The sequence below is a fragment of the Monodelphis domestica genome, chromosome 2, assembly GCF_027887165.1.
Source record: "Monodelphis domestica isolate mMonDom1 chromosome 2, mMonDom1.pri, whole genome shotgun sequence".
Classification (NCBI taxonomy): domain Eukaryota; kingdom Metazoa; phylum Chordata; class Mammalia; order Didelphimorphia; family Didelphidae; genus Monodelphis; species Monodelphis domestica.
Window position 1 is genome coordinate 409,697,862 of NC_077228.1, and position 23,243 is coordinate 409,721,104.

General features: G+C 37.2%; 2 protein-coding genes across 5 annotated transcripts in view; both read right to left on the reverse strand.

Moving 5' to 3' along the window:
- The window catches only part of ALDH8A1 (aldehyde dehydrogenase 8 family member A1), a 65,715-nt gene extending 65,498 nt beyond the window's left edge, over positions 1-217 (reverse strand). For all 3 annotated transcript variants that reach the window (XM_056818830.1, XM_001369993.5, XM_056818829.1), the window contains exon 1: positions 28-217. In XM_056818830.1, coding sequence (XP_056674808.1) covers positions 28-165 — 138 coding nt within the window. In that variant the 5' untranslated portion in view covers positions 166-217. The remainder of the gene's footprint in view (positions 1-27) is intronic.
- Positions 218-22,237: 22,020 nt separating this feature from the next.
- HBS1L (HBS1 like translational GTPase) overlaps positions 22,238-23,243 on the reverse strand; it is a 135,468-nt gene continuing 134,462 nt past the window's right edge. For both annotated transcript variants that reach the window (XM_056818832.1, XM_056818835.1), the window contains one exon: positions 22,238-22,893. In XM_056818832.1, the coding sequence (XP_056674810.1) occupies positions 22,882-22,893 (12 nt within the window). In that variant the 3' untranslated portion in view covers positions 22,238-22,881. The remainder of the gene's footprint in view (positions 22,894-23,243) is intronic.

Sequence of the window (23,243 nt, forward strand, 5' to 3'; positions counted from 1 at the left end):
ATCAATATTTTTTAAAAATCAACTCACCTCTTCTTTGCCACTGTCTGGAACTTTGCAATATACCTCCCCTGTAGATGGGTCATAGGAATCTATATGTGAATTGCAGGGAATAAATTTACCAGCAATAAAGTTTTCCAACTCCAAAAGGGGCTTCTGTCCTGCCATTTTAATCAACTTTCTGCTTTCACTGGTTTCAACTCTGTTGGCAACGCTCAGATTGCTTTACCATTTCTTCAGCTTAAGTCTCCTCCCCCTTTTTTTACACATTACTCAACACCCTAGTTTGTCTGTCAAAGACATGTGGGAAGAAATCAGTAGTCAAAGAAGGTAAGAGTGGCAGATCTGGAGTTAGGAAGACTTCCTGAATTCAAAGGTAGCCTCAGATACTTACTAGGTGTGACCCTGGGCAAGCCACTTAGCCCTGTTGGTCTCAGTTTCCTCTTCTACAATATGAGCTGTAGAAGGAAATAGCAAACCATTCTAGTATCTTTGCCAAGAAAACCCCAAATGAGGTCATGAGGAATTGGGACACAACTAAAAAAATGACTGAATAATAAGGGAAGCAGATTCTTATGAGCTAAGGGTATAGGGGTCCTCACTGATCTGGTATTATTCTCACAATAGGTCTCCCATCCACACAGATTAATTTATCAGATTAGGACAGAATTTCAGAGCTGAAAGGGAACTCAGAAGTCATTAATTTCTATGAACCTATGTTTGCAATCCATACATTATCACTAATAAGAATGGGACAGTCAGGGCTAGAACCAAGTAGGATCAATGCCAGTACTTGCCCATTATGCAAAAAGAACTCCTGAAATTATCCATTCTATTTTTGAACAGTTCTAATCTTTAAATTTTCCCAATGTCAAGAGGAAATCTACTTTTGAAGCTTCACCTTTTGCTCTTTATTCTGCCACTTAAGGACTAAACTGAACAAGATGAGGCAATTCAAGTTGAGTCGTCATTTAAAAATATAAGACCTAACAATATGGGAAGCACTCTTTGGGGCCTAGGAATGCAGACTCCCACCCTGCAAACTTTTGCCTCTGATGGGCTTGTGTTCCACGGAGAGATACAATAGGTACATAAATAAATGCAAAGTGCACCTGAGCTGTGAAGGAAGCTAGCTATTTTATGAGGCACAGGTGAGAAGGAAGCACATTTCTTGGGCTTCTTGTGCAGAGACATAAAGGTAGAAATTGTAAAACAAACAAGTCAATGTTATTAAAAAGAAGAGGACACAAAGAGGAGTCATATGAAATAAAACTGGAAAAGTAGGCAAGAGTCATAAGTGAAGGTCTTTATATTAAAAGCCAGGATTTGATTGCTACTCTAGAGGCAAAGAAAAATTATTGATGATTTTTGAGATAAAGGCTAAAGGATTGGTGAGAAGAGTATATATGCCAGTCGCCATGGAGGTAAGACCAGTAAGATCTGACAATCAATGGAATATGAAGCTTGAAGGAAAATAAAAGTCAAGAATAACTCCAAACTCCTTTTTCAAAGTGCTTTTCCATGTGTTAATTGGGCTAACCTCTAAGTGACTGGATAGATGGTGGTACTAAACAGAAATAGATAAATTAAGGAAAATGTGTTCTGTTTTGGACAAATTGAATTTGAGATGCCTATAGGCAGGCAGATGGAGCTTCCCAGCAGGCAGTTTATGATAAAAAATTACAATTTACATGAAAGATCAAGATTGGATATATAGAATTTGAATTTGGCAGAGATAAGTTAACCTAAAGGATCTGAAGAAATCACCAAAAGAGAAAGTGTAGTGAGAAGTTCACAATGAATAGTGCTTTGGGGTTGTTCAACTGTAATGGGTAGGTAAGAGATAGAGATCGAGAAAGGATACGGAGTAATACTCAACCAGTCATATTACTGAAGTGTTGAACAAACTCAGGACCAAAAACTAAGGAATAGGAATCATGATTCAATAAAATTCCACTGGGAAAATTGGAAAGCATTATGATAGAAATTGGAATTTGATTTCCATCTCACACTATACACTATAATGTATTCCAGAAGGATACATAATCCATATATAAAAGGTTTTTATCATGAATAGTTTGGGAAAAGGGAAGAAAATACTTTTCACAAATATGGACAGAGGACAATTCTTGACCCAAAAAGGAACAGAGATAACCATAAAAGATAAAATGGATAATTTTGATTACATGAAAAGAACATTTTCACAAGTGCAATCAATGGCATTAGAAGAGGTACAGTGAACTGAGAAAATCTTTGTAACAAAATTTCAGATAAAGAAATGCAAATGAACAAAACTCCAAGTTTCCTCCTTTTATCAAATTGGGGGAAATGACAATAAAGGAAATGACTATTGTTAGAGGCTCTGTGCCACAAGCACACTAATGTCCTACTAGAGGAACTGAATTGGTCTAACTATTCTGTAATTTGGTACTATATACCCTAAATTACTAACTATTGTATCCTATCACCTAATGACATCATTACTTGAAAAGGAAATTGGCTTTATTGTTTCTACAATTATTGATCCCAAACTAAGTGATTATATGCAATCTTTTAGGTGGGAACTACAACTATGATTTATAGAAAAAGTTAGACCCAGTTATTAAACTGTGTGTATGATAGCAATTTTAATAATAGAATATTAACAATGGTAATAGAAAGGATATAGTTTGGTATAAAAGAATATTATAGCAACTAACTAGATTAAGAAGTTCTGCTGGAGCAATAAAAATGTTGGGTCTGTGTCATTACCCAGAGAAGCTGAAACTCATGCAACAGGAATTGAGCTTTGTTCATTTGGAATGGTAAATGCACAACTAGCCTTAATGAGACAATAAGAAAACAACCTTGGCATGTCCAGGTATTATTAGAAACTGTATACCCACTACTGGCTTGAATCTTATGATCAAAAACAAGCTCCTCTGACTTGACTTCCCCCAAAGTTAGTATGATGTCACTGAATTAGTATAAGATTTTTTTTTAAGTTTTATAATGTATCTTATCTTAACCTTGGACTAGAATTCATTACTTTTTATAAAATATTGCCAAATTATTAACAAAATGTTGTAACATGCTTTTAACATACCCTGAACATTTAGTCTTATTGCTTAATTGTCAAAAGCCTAAACTGTTGAACATCTAAATGGGGCCCTTGCCACAGCCTGGGCATGGTGAGATCTCCAGATCTAATTTCTTACAATTAAAGATGGACTTTCACCTCAAAAAGATGGTCCATAATTCATTTATTTCTAACATCCTAAACATATACCCTTAAAGAAATTAAATACAGAAAAAAATGATGTATGTGCACAAAAATATTTATAGCACCAAACCCCCCCCCCAAAAAAATGGAAACAAAATGGGTGCCTATCAATGGGAGAATGGTTAGAAACATTATATGTAATGTAATAGGATATTATTGCTAGTAACTTGTTGTCATTCAGTTATTTTTCAGTGAAGTTTGACTCCTCGTGTTCCCATTGGGGTTTTTCTTGGCAGATAGTGGAGTGGTTTTGACATTTCCTTTTCTGGCTCATTTTGTTGATGAGGAAACTGAGGCCAACAGGGTGAAGTGACTTGCTCAGGGTCACACTACTAGGGGTCAGAATGGAACTCAGGAAAATGAGTCTTGAGTCATCTTGTGAATCCTAATTCCAGAATGGCACTCTATCCACTGTGCCACCTGACACTAAGCTAGTTATTATTGTGCCATAAAATAATAACAATAATAAAAATAATAGATCCAGACTTCCGGGTAATCATGGCTGCAATCTAGACGCGGCACGTTTCCTCTCCCCAGCACCGAACGAAATAGACTACATCAAAGGAGCATAAAATCACCTTTGGAGGAACAGAAGGACTCCCCAGTACCCCACAGAGGCAAAGGTACGTGGGGCTTGAACATTTCCACACTAAAATAAGAAGGAAAAGCTTGCACAGAAAAGTGAACTGAGCCGCCCTTCCCCCACCCCACCTCCCCCACTAAACCAGAGTGAGCTACCTGAGCGCGCACCGGGACAGCGAGTGAGTGGGGAGCGTCTCTGTCTGGGGGGGCACTCCAGGGTCCTTGGGATCTGGGGACTGCCAGGAAAAAACGTCTCAGGGCGCTTTCACTGGAGAAGCCAGCGGACTTCGGGCGGGCTGCGCTGAACAAGGCGCGCTGATTATCTGGGCGGAGCTGAATACCTGGGCTCGGAGGCTGGGAAGAACTAGTCTGAAGCAACCTAAATTCACAGAAAAACCACTCTTATAACCCAGACCCCAGACCAAAAAGGAAAGGGAAATAAAACCACCAAAGGGATGGCTCACATGGCCCAAAATCAAGCCTCCAGGAAGAAAGGGAAAAAAGTGACTATTGAAAACTTTTATGGTGGAAGTACCCAAGGGAAAGAGGAGAATGAGGAGGAAATCCAAAAAAATTCAGAACACGCCTCCCAAAATGGAAACTATCAACAAGCTCTGGAAGATCTCAAACTGGAACTTATCCAAAAGATGGAAACCTTCTGGAAAGAAAAATGGGAGAAAGAGATCAGCTGTCTGACAGATAAGACTGCTCAATTGGAAAAAGAACTCGAAGCATCCAATACAAGGGCAGACAAGGCTGAAAAGCAAATCCAGTCCCTAATGACCAGAATCAAGCACCTAGAAGAAAGTGAGATGATAAAACAGCAAGAATCAATAAAGCAAACCCAAACAATTAATGAATTGGAAGAAAACATAAAATATCTCACTGAGAAGGTCACGGACCTGGAGAACAGAGGAAGACGAGAAAATCTCCGTATCATCGGTCTCCCAGAAAAACCAGAGGTAAACAACAAATTGGATTTTATTCTAGAGGAGATTATAAAAGAAAATTGCCCCCACGTTCTGGAGCAAGGGGGCAAAATAGAAATAGAAAGGATTCATAGAACACCTTCTATACTAAATCCCCAAAAGACAACGCCTAGGAATGTAATTGCCAAATTCAAGAGCTTCCAAGTAAAGGAGAAAATCCTACAAGAAGCCAAGAAGAAGAGCTTCAGATATAAGGGGGCTCCCATAAGGATCACACATGACTTAGCGGCTAACACACTAAGAGACCGCAAAGCATGGAACACGATATTTAGAAAGGCAAGAGAGCTGGGTCTCCAACCAAGAATCAACTACCCAGCAAAACTGACTATATACTTCCAGGGGAAAGTATGGGCATTCAACAAAATAGAAGATTTCCAAGCATTTGCTAAGAAAAGACCAGAGCTCTGTGGAAAGTTCGATATCCAAGCACAGAAAGCAAGAGAAACATGAAAAGGTAAATATGAAAGAAAGGGAAAAGGAGATAAATCTTATCTTTCTCTTTAAGTCAAACTCTCTTCTATAAGGACTACATTTACATCTAATTATATATATTAATATGTGGGGAAAATGTTTTGTGTAACTCTCATAAATTGTATCATCATAAGAGTAGTTAGAAGAAACATGCATAGGGAAAGATTGGGGAATCAAGAAGATTTGGGGAAAGTTGGGGCAAAAAAAGGAAAAGGGAGGGGGGAACCGTGATAATACTAAGATTAACTTCAAGAAATAGGGGGGGAATCAATAGAATAAACTTTCCCATATAAAGATACACATGGGAAGGGGAGGGGAAGAACTCTCATATGAGAAGGAGAGGAAGAGAGCGTGAAGTGGAAGTACTTAAACCTTACTCTCAGTGAAATCAAATCTGAGAGGGAAGAACATCTAGATCCACTGGGATCCTGAATTCTATCTTATCCATTAGGGCAAGAAAGAAAGGAAAATTAAGGAGGGGGGGGGGGAGGGAGCACAAAAAGGGAGGGAAGGAGAGGGGGGAGGGGAAGGGAGCATAAAAAGGGAGGGGCTAGAAAGGGAAGCATCTCAAGGGAGGGGACTAGGGGGACTGACCTAAAGTAAATCACTGGTTCAAAAGGAGAAAGCTAAAGAAGAAAGGTCAGAACTAGGGGAAGACATCAAAATGCCAGCGAATCCACAAATAACAATCATAACTTTGAACGTGAATGGGATGAACTCACCCATAAAACGCAGACAAATAGCAGATTGGATTAGAACACAAAACCCTACCATATGTTGTCTTCAAGAAACACATATGAGACGGGTTGACACTCACAAGGTTAGAATTAAAGGTTGGAGTAAGACCTTTTGGGCCTCAACCGATAGAAAGAAGGCAGGAGTTGCAATCATGATATCTGACAAAGCCAAAGTACAAATAGACCTGATCAAAAGGGACAGGGAAGGTAAATATATTCTGCTAAAAGGAAGTATAGACAATGAGGAAATATCACTAATCAACATGTATGCACCAAATGGTATAGCATCCAAATTTTTAATAGAGAAACTAGGAGAATTGAAGGAGGAATTAGACAGTAAAACCATATTAGTGGGAGACTTGAACCAACCATTATCAAATTTAGATAAGTCAAATCAAAAAATAAATAAGAAAGAGGTAAAAGAGGTGAATGAAATCTTAGAAAAATTAGAATTAATAGACATATGGAGAAAAATAAATAGGGACAAAAAAGAATACACCTTCTTTTCAGCACCACATGGCACATTCACAAAAATAGATCATACACTAGGTCATAGAAACATGGCACTTAAATGCAGAAAAGCAGAAATATTAACTGCAGCTTTTTCAGATCACAAGGCAATTAAAATATTGATCGGCAAGGGTACATGGAGACCCAAATCAAAAATTAATTGGAAATTAAATAACATGATACTCCAAAATCGGATAGTTAGAGAAGAAATCATAGAAACAATTAACAATTTCGTTGAAGAAAATGACAACGGCGAAACATCCTTTCAAACCTTGTGGGATGCAGCCAAGGCAGTACTTAGAGGAAAATTCATATCCCTGAGTGCATATATTAACAAATTAGGGAGGACAGAGACCAAGGAATTGGAAATGCAAATCAAAAAACTTGAGAATGAACAAATTAAAAACCCCCAGAAGAAAACCATACTAGAGATCCTAAAAATTAAGGGAGAAATTAATAAAATAGAAAGTGACAGAACTATTGAGCTAATAAACAAGACTAGAAGCTGGTACTTTGAAAAAACAGACAAAATAGACAAAGTACTGGTTAATCTAATTAAAAAAAGGAAAGAAGAAAGGCAAATTAACAGCATCAAGGATGAAAAGGGGGATCTCACCTCAAATGAAGAGGAAATTAAGGCAATCATTAAAAACTACTTTGCCCAACTATATGGCAATAAATTTACCAATCTAGGTGATATGGATGAATATTTACAAAAATATAAATTGCCTAGACTAACAGAAGAAGAAATAGTTTTCTTAAATAATCCCATATCAGAAATTGAAATCCATCAAGCCATCAAAGAACTGCCTAAGAAAAAATCCCCAGGGCCTGATGGATTCACCAGTGAATTCTATCAAACATTCAGAGAACAGTTAACCCCAATATTATACAAACTATTCGACATAATAAGCAAAGAGGGAGTCCTACCAAACTCCTTTTATGACACAAGCATGGTACTAATTCCAAAGCCAGGCAGGCCAAAAACAGAGAAAGAAAACTATAGGCCAATCTCCCTAATGAATATAGATGCAAAAATCTTAAATAGGATACTAGCAAAAAGACTCCAGCAAGTGATTAGAAGGGTCATCCACCATGATCAAGTAGGATTCATACCAGGGATGCAGGGCTGGTTCAACATTAGGAAAACTATCCACATAATTGACCACATCAACAAGCAAACCAACAAGAATCACATGATTATCTCAATAGATGCAGAAAAAGCCTTTGATAAAATACAACACCCATTCCTACTAAAAACACTAGAAAGCATAGGAATAGAAGGGTCATTCCTAAAAATAATAAACAGTATATATCTAAAACCATCAGCTAATATCATCTGCAATGGGGATAAACTAAATCCATTCCCATTAAGATCAGGAGTGAAACAAGGATGCCCATTATCACCTCTATTATTTGACATTGTATTAGAAACACTAGCAGTAGCAATTAGAGAAGAAAAAGAAATTGAAGGCATCAAAATAGGCAAGGAGGAGACCAAATTATCACTCTTTGCAGATGACATGATGGTCTACTTAAAGAATCCTAGAGATTCAACCAAAAAGCTAATTGAAATAATCAACAACTTTAGCAAAGTTGCAGGATACAAAATAAACCCACATAAGTCATCAGCATTTCTATATAATTCCAACACAGCTCAGCAGCAAGAACTAGAAAGAGAAATCCCATTCAAAATTACCCAAGACAAAATAAAATACCTAGGAATCTATCTCCCGAGACAAACACAGGATCTATATGAACACAACTACAAAACACTTTCCACACAACTAAAACTAGACTTGAACAATTGGAAGAACATTAACTGCTCATGGGTAGGACGAGCCAATATAATAAAAATGACCATCCTACCCAAACTCATCTATCTATTTAGTGCCATACCCATGGAACTCCCAAAAATTTTTTTTTACTGAGTTAGAAAAAAACATAACAAAGTTCATTTGGAAGAACAAAAGATCAAGGATACCCAGGGAATTAATGAAAAAAAATACAAAGGAAGGGGGTCTTGCAGTCCCAGATCTCAGACTATATTATAAAGCAGCGGTCATCAAAACAATTTGGTACTGGCTAAGAGACAGAAAGGAGGATCAGTGGAATAGACTGGGGGCAAGCAACCTCAACAAGACAGTATATGACAAACCCAAAGATCCCAGCTTTTGGGACAAAAATCCACTATTTCATAAAAACTGTTGGGAAAATTGGAGGACAGTGTGGGAAAGATTAGGCTTAGATCAACACCTCACACCCTACACCAAGATAAATTCAAAATGGATGAATGACTTGAACATAAAGAAGGAAACTATAAGAAAATTAGGCGAACATAGAATAGTATACATGTCAGACCTTTGGGAAGGGAAATACTTCAAAACCAAGCAAGAATTAGAAAGAATTACAAAATGCAAAATAAATAATCTGGATTACATCAAATTAAAAAGTTTTTGTACAAACAAAACCAATGTAACCAAAATCAGAAGGGTAGCAACAAATTGGGAAACAATCTTCATAAAAACCTCTGACAAGGGTTTAATTACTAAAATTTATAAAGAACTAAATCAATTGTACAAAAAATCAAGCCATTCTCCAATTGACAAATGGGCAAGGGACATGAACAGGCAATTCTCAGCCAAAGAAATCAAAACTATTAATAAGCACATGAAAAAGTGCTCTACATCTCTTATAATCAGAGAGATGCAAATCAAAACAACTCTGAGGTATCATCTCACACCTAGCAGATTGGCTAACATGACAGCTATGCAAAGTAATGAATGCTGGAGGGGATGTGGCAAAGTGGGGACATTAATTCATTGCTGGTGGAGTTGTGAATTGATCCAACCATTCTGGAGGGCAATTTGGAACTATGCCCAAAGGGCGATAAAAGACTGTCTGCCCTTTGATCCAGCCATAGCACTGCTGGGCTTGTACCCCAAAGAGATAATGGACAAAAAGACTTGTACAAAAATATTCATAGCTGCGCTCTTTGTGGTGGCCAAAAATTGGAAAATGAGGGGATGCCCCTCAATTGGGGAATGGCTAAACAAATTGTGGTATATGTTGGTGATGGAATATTATTGTGCTAAAAGGAATAATAAAGTGGAGGAATTCCAGGTGAACTGGAACAACCTCCAGGAAGTGATGCAGAGCGAAAGGAGCAGAACCAGGAAAACATTATACACAGAGACTGATACATTGTGGTACAATCGAAGGTGATGGACTTCTCCATAAGTATCAATGCAATTTCCCTGAACAATCTGCAGGGATCTAAAAAAAAATACTACCCACAAGCAGAGGATAAACTGTGGGAGTAAAAACACCGCTGAAAAGCAACTGCTCGACCACAGGGTTGGAGGAGATAAGACTGAGGAGAGACTCTAAATGAACACTATAATGCAAACTCCAACAACAGGGAAATGGGTTCGAGTCAAGAACACATGTGATAACCAGTGGAATCATGCGTCGGCTATGGGAGAGGGAAAGGCGGGGGGGGGGGGGGGGGGGGAGGGGAGGAAAAGAAAACGATCTTTGTTTCCAGTGAATAATGTATGAAAACGACCAAATAAAATAATATTAAAATTAAAAAAAAAATAATAGATCCAAAGAATTCTGGGAAGATTTGTAATGAACTTATGCTGAGCAGCACCAAAATAATTTATTATATGACTACAATATTTTAAAGGAATACTACTTTGAAAGACTACCAACTAATTTAATGACCACACTCCAGAAGACTGATGCTACAACATGCCTCCCACTTCTTAATGAGGTGAAGGACAACAGGTGCAGATATAGATGAAATGTGAATGTTTTATTTTGACTACATTTGTGATAAATGACTTTTTATTTAAGTTGTATTGTCCAAGAACAGATGTTGTCTCTATTTTTCCCATTTGAATATCTTTTGATTAGCATGGTGCCTAGAACACAGCAGGAGCATTATAATTGTATTATATCATGCCCCATTTTACTGCATAGGGAGAATGCAGGGAAGTGATACTAAAAAAGAGAAAAGTGTCAATGAAACATTTTTAAAATACATAGCAGAAAAATGAAAATGCAAGTAACAAACAAGGAAGCTTTGAAATTACTGTGTTCATTTTAATAGACTAAAAGTAAGCCATACATAAAAGATTCATTTCACATAAAACATTTTCTGTTCTTTGTGTAAATGTGTGCACAGATATTTGTCAATTTGATAATGCTTTAAGCAGGAGGAGGAGAACTAATAGGAAGAAAACAGAAAAAAGGAAGAGGAAGATGGGAAGGGAAGAAGAGAAAGAGGATGAGAGAGGAAAGGGAAGGGTGAGTACATTGTTAGTATCCTGTAGTTAAGGAAAGAGGCATCATCCAGGTTCTTGTTGGTGGTGAATTGTTCAATTGTGCATGACTCTTTGTAACTTGAAAGCACACAATGCCTTCTATCCTCCGTCTCTATCATGTCCAAACCCATGTTCGTTGCTTCCATGACACTATTTATTCATCTCATTTGCTGCCATATCCTTTTCCTTTTGCCTTTGATCTTTCCCAAAATCAGGATCTGTCAAGGAGGGGGTAATATATTATCAGCAGAGGTCAAGTAGAACAAGAAATGAAAAAAAGTCATTGGATTTAGTAGTTAAGAGTATTGGTGACTCAACAGTGCAGTTTCAGTCAAATGGTGCAAAGGATTAAGAATGGGAGGTGAGGATTGGAGGCAACCAGTGTAGTCTTTCCAGAAGCCTGGCAGTAAAAAGGATACAGACAGATTAACTTTGAGAGAATAACAAGATGAGGTTAAGAATGCACAACACAAGTCTATTTGCAGGTGGTGGAGAAGGAGCCAATGGATGAGACATTGAGGATGAAAAAAAGGAACAGAAAGATTGCTAGAATAAGCTCCTAGGAAAAGAGAGGATGGTAATGGAGCAAGACCACAAGGGTGGCCTCAGCAAGGGAACTTGCCTGTTCAACAGACTTGAACAAAGGTGGGAAGAACAGAGAGAGGGAGCAGGGAGTGATGAAAAGGGGTTCTGACTTATAGGGTGGGATAAAAGAGGAATTTCAGTGGATGGCTTTTTTTTTTCTCATTAAAGTAGGATATAGAGATTTGTGGTGAGAAGCTGTGCCAAGGAGATGATATAGAACACCAGAGGAATAAGACTGGCATAAACAGAGTGTGATGAAAGTCAAAAGAACTGCTATCTAACAATGAGGGTTTTGTTGACAATACTTTAAAGATTAAATAACAAATTTGTCAACAACATAGTCTGCATGGTTTTATAATGCTCTCTAAGTATACTTAGCAACATATGAATAGCAAGAGTGGTGGATGTTAAGGATTTTGTGAGAGGACTATGGTTCAACTAGTCAACCATAATGTCAAGATTGCAGGGAAGGAAGTCAGATCAGAGTGGGAATAATGAACAAGAACCAGGAAGGACAGAGTCAGCTCATAGGGAGGATGAAGAATACGTGGGCTTAGAAGAGTTAAGGCAGTAGTAGAGGTGGAAAGATAAGGTGGGTTCTGGTTAGAAAGGGGAATTTAGATCATGGAGATGGAAATTATGGGCAATGATCATAGGCAAGCATATATATAGTATTTAGTTGCAAAGTGCTTTACATGTGTTCTCATTTGACCCTCAAAATAACCCTGTGAGGCAGTTGCTATTATCCAACTTCACAGTTGAGAATACAGTTTAAATAACTTACTGAGGGTCTTAGTCAGGATTTGAACTCAAGTCTTCATTACTCCCTACCACTCTATCCTCTGTGCCACCTAGTTGCCGCACACAGGCACTGTATAACAGGCACTGTGCTAGACATTGTGGATATAACTTCTAACCCAGACCAGCCCAACACTGCCTGGACCATCTCAACTCCAGCAGTCTTCTCTTTCTGGCACTGTGACCATCTCTTAACTCCACCTAGAACTGAAGAGTTCCTTCCCGGAACCTCAATTTGAGGATGTACTGAGGATACCCACACTCACTTTGAATCCAGACCAACCCATCACTCCCTGGACTACTTTCCCAACTTGCCCCCATGCCCTGGTCATCCCCCTTGTATAAAATGAATGACCTCATTAGACTATAAGGTCCTTCCTATGTACAACTAGATAGCAGCTCTTTTGGGGATGACAAAGAATTAGAGACTGAAGGGATCCTCATCCACTGTGGAATAAACTTAAATTGTGATATGTGATTGTGACAGAATATTATTGTGCTACAATGAAAAGCATGATGCTTTCAGAAAAACCTGGGGAGACTTGAATGAACTGATGCAAAATGATGAGAACCAAGAGAACATTGTACATAGCAGTAGCTATATTGCATGATGATTAACTCGGAATGACTTAGCTATTTATTCTCAGCAATACAATGATTCAAGACAGTGCCATAGGACTTATGAGGAAAAATGCTACCCATGTCCAGAGAAAGAACTGATGGAGTCTGAATGTAGATCAAAGCATATTTTTTAAACTTTATTTTTCTTGTTTTAGTCTAAATTTTCTTTTGCAACTTGGCTAATACAGAAATATTTTGCATGACTGTACATGTATGATCTATCAAATTGCTTATTTTCTTTAGAGGGATGAAGACAATTTGGGATATAATTTTTTAAAAGAATACTAAAAAAAATTTTTTGCATGTAATTAAAAAAATTTCAAATGTATATAAGGACTATTTTTTTTTTGTATTTGCATTTCCAGCACTTAGCACAGTGCTTGGCACGTAATAGGTGTTTAATACATGCTCTATCAAGGTATTAAAATCAACCCCTTCCCCAAATATGAATATATGCAAGATATTTAAACATACTTCTTGAGGGAGGTCAGGAGTGCGAAGGGGGATCAGGAAAGTTTTGAAGAAAAGGGTCCTTCTGCTTTGTCTTTGAAAGGTTCCACAAGCTAGAGAGGAGGGACTGCACTCCAAGCATGTGGCACAGCCAGTACAAAAGCACAGAAAGGGGAGATAGTGTCGAGTGCAAAGAAGAGAGAAAAGGTCAGTTTGGCAAGACTGAAGAACATGGAAGGGAGGGCAATATCCAGCCTGGAAAGATGGGCTGGGGCTAGGTTGTGAAGGGCTTTAAAAAGCTAAATAGAGGAATTTATATTTAATCCTTTCAGGCAACAGGAAGCCATTGGCGTTTGAATGACTGGAGGAAAATAACTCTAGCAGTAGTGTGTAGGATGGTGGTGACACGAGACAGGAAGACTCATCAGAAAGCTGCTGTAATCATCTAGTTGAAGTGATTAGGATCTGAACTGAGGAGGTAGATGGAGAGAACGTTGGGATGTGAGAGATATTCAGTCTCCAGGACTGTGAAGAGTAAGAACGGACCTCAGAGATCATCTAGTCTCTTGCCTTCATTTTACAATTTAAGAACCTGAGATCTAATGAAATTCAATAACTTGTCCAAATTGAAAGGGCTAGTTAGTGGAAGGAAACTAGTATAAAGTTATTGAGAACTGCAAAGGCAAGGCAATTAAAAAAACAGTCAAATTGTGCAAGGTAGTAGTTTCATGTGAAATTAAGCATATTTTGGTATTTTATGGAAATGATTACTGAATACAATTTTTTTAATATTAAAGAAATGAGAACTGGCTACAGATGGAAAAGAAACATATAAGGGGAAAAAATTCCCAATGATTAGATATACTTGAAAGTAAAAATGGCTTCTTCATAAGCAAGTATCTTCATGCAAAGGTGAGATGAGCAACCCTAGGTGTTTTGTAGTGAGAGTTCAGGTTGGGCCATGATGATGGCTCCTAAGGAAATTTTTTGGCCTGAGATTCTGAGGTTCTCAATAAGTGAAAGGTTACCTAAGTAAAACTGATGTCATGGAAAACACACTGGACTGAGTTCCACTTCTGGATTTGGCATTTATGAGGTGTTTCTAAGTCCAAAGTAGGCATTATTTGTCAACAAGGGAGGTCATTTGGAGTTCTGGTTGGGAACTGGAGCAAGCTGGTTAGGAAATTCTTTTCTAGCTAACTTAAATCTAACCTGCAAGTTCTACTTGTTGCTTTTTGTTTTGTCCAGGGGGCCTTGGCAAAATCCCATTTCTCTATGACTAATACCTTCATGATATGACTTGTCTATATGACCATCTTTCAACTACTTGTAGACAGGTGCCACAATCCCCTAAATAATCTCTAATCCAGGCTGAAAATCCTCAGTTTCTTCAAATGATCCCCAATAGCACACAACCCCCAGTTTCTGTATCATTCAGGCTACCCTCCTCTGGATATAATCTGGATTTCTGTTGAAATGCAGTCCTCTGAACTGAGCACAGTATTCTACATGTGTTCCCTAGGTAGGAGTACAGGAGGACCTTCCTTCCCCTGTCTGGGTCAGTATACTGTTTTCCTGATGTCTAAGCATTAGTTATTTTTGCCGCCTAACACTGGTAAATAAATTTCTAGTCCACTAAATCCACCAAATCTTTCTTCATATAAAAAGTTAATAGATTCATCTGTAGCATTTGCTGTCACAAGAGAAAAATATTGATTTGCCTAGGAATAAAAAAAGATTGATCAATCCTGAAATACTGCAATAGATCTTGCACTTTGAATATTTTCAAACAAGATAATTTTAGAGTACTTTTATGGAAGAATCTGTTTCTGTTTTTTTAAAAGTTAATTATTATAAATCAAATAGTCCAAAACACATGCATATTATACATACTTAATGATCTTCACTAATTTTTGCATATTAGGATCTGGAAACCTGAATTTTTATTTCATAACAACTCCTGCTACTTATATTACTGTCTAGTGTCTGCAAAATGGTTAGGATACTGAGGCGACTAGTCTTTAATTTACACAGTTTTGGGCTGGAGTGGAGAAAAAATATTTCATCACTAATATTATTCAAACAATCAGCACTCATAAAAGTAACAGTTACTCACCTATAAATTTGAGTCTCCAACAAATATGTCAAATTGAGAATGTCCTGAATTATACAATTTTATAACTGTTTTTGTTTGGTTTGGTTTTTAAATAAGATTTTTGAAGAACAGACTTATTTCTTCCTCTCAAGAAAAGAAACTGGCAAGTTAAAAAAAATGGACAAGATTAGTCCAAGAAGATTTTCTGAAATAAGTTAACCTGGTTCATGATTCTGAGAATGATTAAAAACCCACCTGGAGACTACCGGGTAAGCATGGCTGCAGAGTAGATGCAGCTTGTTTTCTCTCCTCAGACCCAACGACTCAGATGACCACAAAAGACCCTCCCAAAATAAAAAAACAACCATCCTCATGAGAACAGATACACCCCACAACAAGGCAAAGCTCTGAAGGTAGGTGGGATTCTGGCACCTCCACAATATAAAGGAACAAAAAGCTGACCCACCCTCCCCTCCCCCACCAACCAGCTGAAGCCAGAGTTAAAGTCAACACTGGCCAGAATCAACAAGTGAGGGAGGAGCACCCCAGGACTGAACAACAGGCAGCCCCAGGTCTGGGGACCTGAATAAGTCACTGAGTGCATGAAGGGATCCCCTAATGTGAGCAAGGGGCACCTACAGGTCTTGGGAGTTAGTTAAGACCACCAAAGACTTTGACATGAAAGCACTAACTCCCAAAATGTCGGCAGGCAGAGGAGGGCAATCCTTGGGCCTCCCCAGGAAGACAGCGCAGCTGCAGAGAACTTAGAATTAGCCTGAGACTAAAGCCTTAACCATTAGACCCTCATACTGAGGGCAAATACTACTCATTCAGATTTCTGACTGAAAAGGGGAGGAAGGAAGAAAAAAAAAACAAACAAAACACAGAGATGACAAACTGTACCCAAGAACCCCAACACCCCAACACCAAGAAAAGCAAGAAGGGGGTGACTTTGGATACATTTTATGGACGGAAAACACAAAAAAACAAAGGAAATAGCAGTAGAGGAAGCTCAAACAAATGCTCCAAAACCTTCCAAAAGAAATGGAAATTATCCACAAGCTCTTGAAGAATTTAAATTGGAAGTTATCAAAAAGATGGAAGCCTTCTGGCAGGAAAAATGGGAAATAATGCAAAAGGAACTCAGCAATCAGAAGCACGAAAAAACACAACTACGGAAACAGCTTGAGACCTCAAATAGCAGGAGGCTTTAAAGGTCAGAATCAGGCAACTGGAAGACAATGATTTTGCAAAAGAGCAAAAATTAATAAAGCAAAGTCAAAACACTAAGAAATTAGAAGATAACATAAAATATCTCACTAACAAGGTGACAGACCTGGAAAACAGAGGAAGGAGAGACAATCTGAGAATAATTGGCCAACCAGAAAAGCCAGAAATAAATAGTAATCTCACCAACGTAATACAAGATATCATCAAAGAAAACTGCCCAGAGATTCTAGAACAAGAGGGCAATACAGGCATTGAAAGGGTTCACAGAACACCCTCTACACTAAATCCCCAAAAGAAAACTCCTAGGAATGTAATTGCCAAATTCCAAAGAAAAAATCTTACATGAAGCCAGAAAAAGACAATTTAGATATAAAGGAATGCCAATCAGGGTCATAGAAGACCTTGCAATTTCCACTCTGAAAGACCGAAGGCATGGAACATGATTTTCAGAAAGGCAAGAGAGCTGGGTCTTCAACCAAGAATCAGCTATCCATCAAAACTGACTATATACTTCCAGGGGAAAGTATGGGCATTCAACAAAATAGAAGATTTCCAAGTTTTTGTAAAGAAAAGACCAGAGCTCTGAGGAAAATTCGACATCCAAACACAAAGAGCAAGGAAAACTCGAAAACATAAATATGAAGGAAAAGGAGAAAAATGTTATCTTTTTCTTTTATTCTAACTCTCTTCTATAAGGACTATATTTATGTCAAATTATATATATTAATATGTGGGGAAAATGTAATGTGTTAACTCAAAAATTGTATGCATCATTAGAGTACTTAGAAGAATCACGCATAGGGAATGATTGGGGCATTAAGACAATATGGAGAAAAGGGGGGTGAAAGAAAGAAAAAGGGAGGGGTGAATCATTGATGGTACTAAGATATACTTCAAGAAATAGGAAAAAACTAAATAGAATAATCTTTCTCACACAAAGATATACATGGGAAGGGGAGGGGAAGGAATTTCTTATAGGGAGGAGAGGAAGAAAGTGCTAACTGGTATTACTTAAACCTTACTCTCAATGAAATCAACTCTGAGAGCTTAGAACATCTGGATCCATTGGGATCTTGAACTTGATCTTATTCAATAGGGTAAGAGAGAAGGGGAAATTAAGGAGGGAAGGGAGTATAAAAAGAGAGAGGAGAGGGGGGCGGGGGAGGGAACAAAAAGGGAGGGGATAGAAAGGGAAGCATATCAAGGGAGGGGACTAGGGGGACTAATCTAAAGTAAATCACTGGTTTAAAAGGTTATAGCTAAAGAAGAAAGGTCAGAATTAGGGAAGGATATCAAAATGCCAGGGAATCCACAAGTGACAATCATAACTTTGAACGTGAATGGGATGAACTCAATCATAAAACGTAGACAAATAGCAGAATGGATTAGAATCCAAAACCCTACCATTTGATGTCTTCAAGAAACACATATGATGCGAGCTGATACCCACAAGGTTAAAATTAAAGCATGGAGTAAGACCTTCAGGGCCTCAACTGATAGAAAGAAGGCAGGAGTTGCAATCATTTTATCTGACAAAGCCAAAGCAAAAATAGACCAGATCAAAAGGGATAGGGAAGATAAATATATTCTGTTAAAAGGGAGTATAGACAATAAGGAAATATCACTAATCAACATGTATGCACCAAACGGTATAGCATCCAAATTTTTAATGGAGAAACTAGGAGAATTGAAGGAGGAAATAGACAGTAAAACCATATTAGTGGAGTCTTGAACCAACCACTATCAAATTTAAATAAATCAAACCAAAAAATAAATAAGAAAGAGGTAAAAGAGGTGAATGAAATCTTAGAAAAATTTGAGTTAATAGATATATGGAGAAAAATAAATAGGGACAAAAAGGAATACACCTTCTTCTCAGCATCACATGGCTCATTCACAAAGATAGATCATACATTAGGTCACAGAAACATGGCATACAAATGTAGAAAAGGAAAAATAATAAATGCAACTTTTTCAGATCATAAGGCAATAAAAATAATGATCAGTAAGGGTACATAGAGACCCAAATCAAAAATTAATTGGAAATTAAATAATATGATACTCCAAAATCGGTTATTTAGAAAAGAAATCATAGAAACAATTAATAATTTCATTGAGGTAAATGACAATGGTGAGACATCCTTTCAAACCTTATGCGATGCAGCCAAGGCAGTACTTAGAGGAAAATTCATATCCCTGAGTGCATATATTAACAAATTAGGGAGGACAGAGACCAAGGAATTGGAAATGCAAATCAAAAAACTTGAGAATGAACAAATTAAAAACCCCCAGAAGAAAACCATACTAGAGATCCTAAAAATTAAGGGAGAAATTAATAAAATAGAAAGTGACAGAACTATTGAGCTAATAAACAAGACTAGAAGCTGGTACTTTGAAAAAACAGACAAAATAGACAAAGTACTGGTTAATCTAATTAAAAAAAGGAAAGAAGAAAGGCAAATTAACAGCATCAAGGATGAAAAGGGGGATCTCACCTCCAATGAAGAGGAAATTAAGGCAATCATTAAAAACTACTTTGCCCAACTAAAAGGCAATAAATATACCAACCTAGGTGATATGGATGAATATTTTCAAAAATATAAATTGCCTAGACTAACAGAAGAAGAAATAGTTTTCTTAAATAATCCCATATCAGAAAAAGAAATCCAACAGGCCATCAAAGAACTTCCTAAGAAAAAATCCCCAGGGCCTGATGGATTCACCAGTGAATTCTATCAAACTTTTCAGAACAGCTAATCCCAATACTATACAAACTATTTGACATAATAAGCAAAGAGGGAGTTCTACCAAACTCCTTTTATGACCCAAACATGGTACTGATTCCAAAGCCAGGCAGATCAAAAAAGGAGAAAGAAAACTATAGACCAATCTCCCTAATGAATATAGATGCAAAAATCTTAAATAGGATACTAGCAAAAAGACTCCAGCAAGTGATCAGAAGGATCATTCACCATGCTCAAGTAGGATTTATACCAGGGATGCAGGGCTGGTTCAATATTAGGAAAACCATCCACATAATTGACCACATCAACAAACAAACAGACAAAAATCACAATTATCTCAATAGATGCAGAAAAAACCTTTGATAAAATACAACACCCATTCCTATTAAAAACACTAGAAAGCATAGGAATAGAAGGGTTGTTCCTAAAAATAATAAACAGTATATATCTAAAATCATCAACTAACATCTTCTGCAATGGGGATAAACTAGATGCATTCCCAGTAAGATCAGGAGTGAAACAAGGATGCCCATTATCACCTCTATTATTTAACATTGTACTAGAAACACTAGCAGTAGCAATTAGAGAAGAAAAAGAAATCGAAGGCATCAAAATAGGCAAGGAGGAGACCAAGTTATCACTCTTTGCGGATGATATGATGGTCTACTTAAGGAATACTAGAGAATCAACCAAAAACCTAGTCAAAATAATCAACAACTTTAGCAAAGTTGCAGGTTACAAAATAAACCCACATAAGTCATCAACATTTTTATATATTTCCAACACAGCTCAGTGGCAAGAATTAGAAAGAGAAATCCCATTCAAAATCAACTTAGACAAAATAAAATACTTAGGAATCTATCTCCGGAGACAAACACAGGAACTATATGAACACAACTACAAAACGCTCTCCACGCAAATAAAACTAGACTTGAGCAATTGGAAAAATATTAACTGTTCATGGGTAGAACAAGCCAATATAATAAAAATACCATCCTACCCAAGCTTATTTATATATTTAGTGCTATACCCATTGAACTTCCAAAAATTTTTTTACTGACTTGGAAAAAAACATAACAAAGTTCATTTGGAAGAACAAAGGGTCAAGGATATCCAGGGAAATAATGAAAAAAAAATACAAAGGAAGGTGGCCTTGCAGTCCCAGATCTCAAACTCTGTTATAAAGCAGTGGTCATCAAAACAATTTGGTACTGGCTAAGAGACAGAAAGGAGGATCAGTGGAATAGACTTGGGGTAAGTGACCCCAGTAAGACAGTATATGACAAACCCAAAGAGCCCAGCTTCTGGGACAAAAACCCACTATTTGACAAAAACTGTTGGGAAAACTGGAAGATAGTGTGGGAGAGATTAGGTTTGGATCAACACCTCACACCCTACACCAAGATAAACTCAGAATGGGCGAATGACTTGAACATAAAAAAGGAAACTGTAAGTAAATTAGGTGATCACAGAATAATATACATGTCAGATCTGTGGGAAGGGAAATACTTTAAAACCAAGCAAGGCATAGAAAGTCACAAAATGTGAAATGAAAAATTTTGATTACATTAAATTTAAAAAGTTTTTGTACAAACAAAACCAATGCAACCAAATTGAGAAGGGAAGCAACAAATTGGGAAACAATTTTCATAACAAAATCCTCTGACAAAGGTCTAATTACTCAAATTTACAAAGAGCTAAATCAATTATATAAAAAATCAAGCCATTTCCCAATTGATAAATGGGCAAGGGACATGAACAGGCAGTTTTCAGCCAAAGAAATCAATACTATTAATAAGCACATGAAAAAGTGCTCTAAATCTCTTATAATCAGAGAGATGCAATTCAAAACACTCTGAGGTATCACCTCACACCTAGCAGATTGGCTAATATGACAGCGAAGGAAAGTAATGAATGCTGGAGGGGATGTGGTAAAGTCGAGACATTAATTCATTGCTGGTGGAGTTGTGAATTGATCCAACCATTCTGGAGGGCAATTTGGAACTATGCCCAAAGGGCGATAAAAGAATGTCTGCCCTATGATCCAGCCATAGCACTGCTGGGCTTATTCCCCAAAGAGATAATAAGGAAAAAGACTTGTACAAGTATATTCATAGCTGTGCTCTTTGTGGTGGCCAAAAATTGGAAAATGAAGGGATGCCCTTCAATTGGGGAATGGCTGAACAAATTGTGGTATATGTTGGTGATGGAATACTATTGTGCTAAAAGGAGTAATGAAGTAGAGGAATTCCATGGCGACTGGAACAACCTCCAGGAAGTGATGCAGAGCAAGCGGAGCAGAACCAGGAAAACATTGTACACAGAGACTGATACACTGTGGTACAAGAGAATGTAATGGACTTCTCCATTAGTGTCAATGCAATGTCCCTGAACATTCTACAGGTATCCAGGAGAAAAAAACACTATCCACAAGCAAAGGACAAACGGTGGGAGTAAAAACACCAAAGATAAGCAACTGCTTGACTACAGGGGTGGAAGGGACAGGAATGAGGAGAGACTCTAAATGAACACCCTAATACAAATACCAACAACATGGAAATGGGTTTGAAGCAAGGACACATGTGATACCCAGTGGAATCATGTGTTGGCCAGGGGAGGGGCTGGGGGGGGGGGGGGGGAAGGATAAGAAAAGGATCTTTGTTTCCAAGGAATATTTTTTGAAAATAACCAAATAATATAATGTTTAAATTGGGGGGAAAAAAAAGAACCCACCTGGAAATTCCCTACACATAAATACAATATAGAGTTACTAGTAAGTAAAGGTTGTTGTACAAACTTCCAGTCATTTCTAGGAGACAAAATACACTGTTACTGTTATGCTCAAACCAGGGTATTTTATTATTAATTTGTTTTACATTTCTTAAATAAGTGGTCACCACAGGAGCAGCTTCCATTAATTTCAAATTAAACATTTTCAACTTTACTTGGGATTAAAAGCATTTTTGTGCTCAGCACAGTATGCCTTTTTCTGAAATGTCAGCAAATTCTTCTTCAGTCAACTTGAAAAAAGATCCAAGTTAACTTTTAACTACACTAACAGCCTAATTTAACCCGTTCCTAAAAGAATGTGCAGTAAATCCACAAATCAAAAGGAAAAAACTGTAAACATTCTGGTATTTGGCTGGAAATACTCCATTTCATGATGATTTAATATCTTCTAAATAATTTTCTAATAATTTCTATAACTCAGGAAGAGCTACATCCATCTAACTAAAATTTCATAGGAAAAATATTTTTGAAATGAAGGTGCAATGGTGGCATTCCTTTGTCAGTTGGCATTTGGTTTTGCAGGATGAAATGTTAATACTTTCCAGCAGTCTACTGCAGCTTAAATTTCTCTCCCTCATTTTAAATGCTCAAATGTAGGTTGTTTCTTTAACTGGAATAACAGTAATCTTTGAACAGAGGTCTAGATGGGTCATGGTCTTTGGTAAGAGGATAAGATCCTGATCCCACTGTCATTCTTTTATCTGGAAAGAAAAAAAGTACAGTTACTAAGATTTAATAAATCTAAAAGCAGACAAAAAGAACTACAAAAAATAAGCATGACATATTTGGAAGAAATTTTTTCATACCCTACAGTGAAATCACAATTTTTATCTCAGACTACTTTTATACTTCTCAATTGATTTCATTTTTATATTTCTTGAATTTCTTTATTTAAGTTCTGGATAACTATCTCTTAAAGAATAGTCTATTATATAAAAGCAAACTTATCAGATTAATCCCCAAACCCTAGATAAAATACAAAGAAATTTAGAAGCGAAAATTCAATCTGCCTACTTTGGCCAAAATAAATAAACAAATCTAGAGTGCTTTA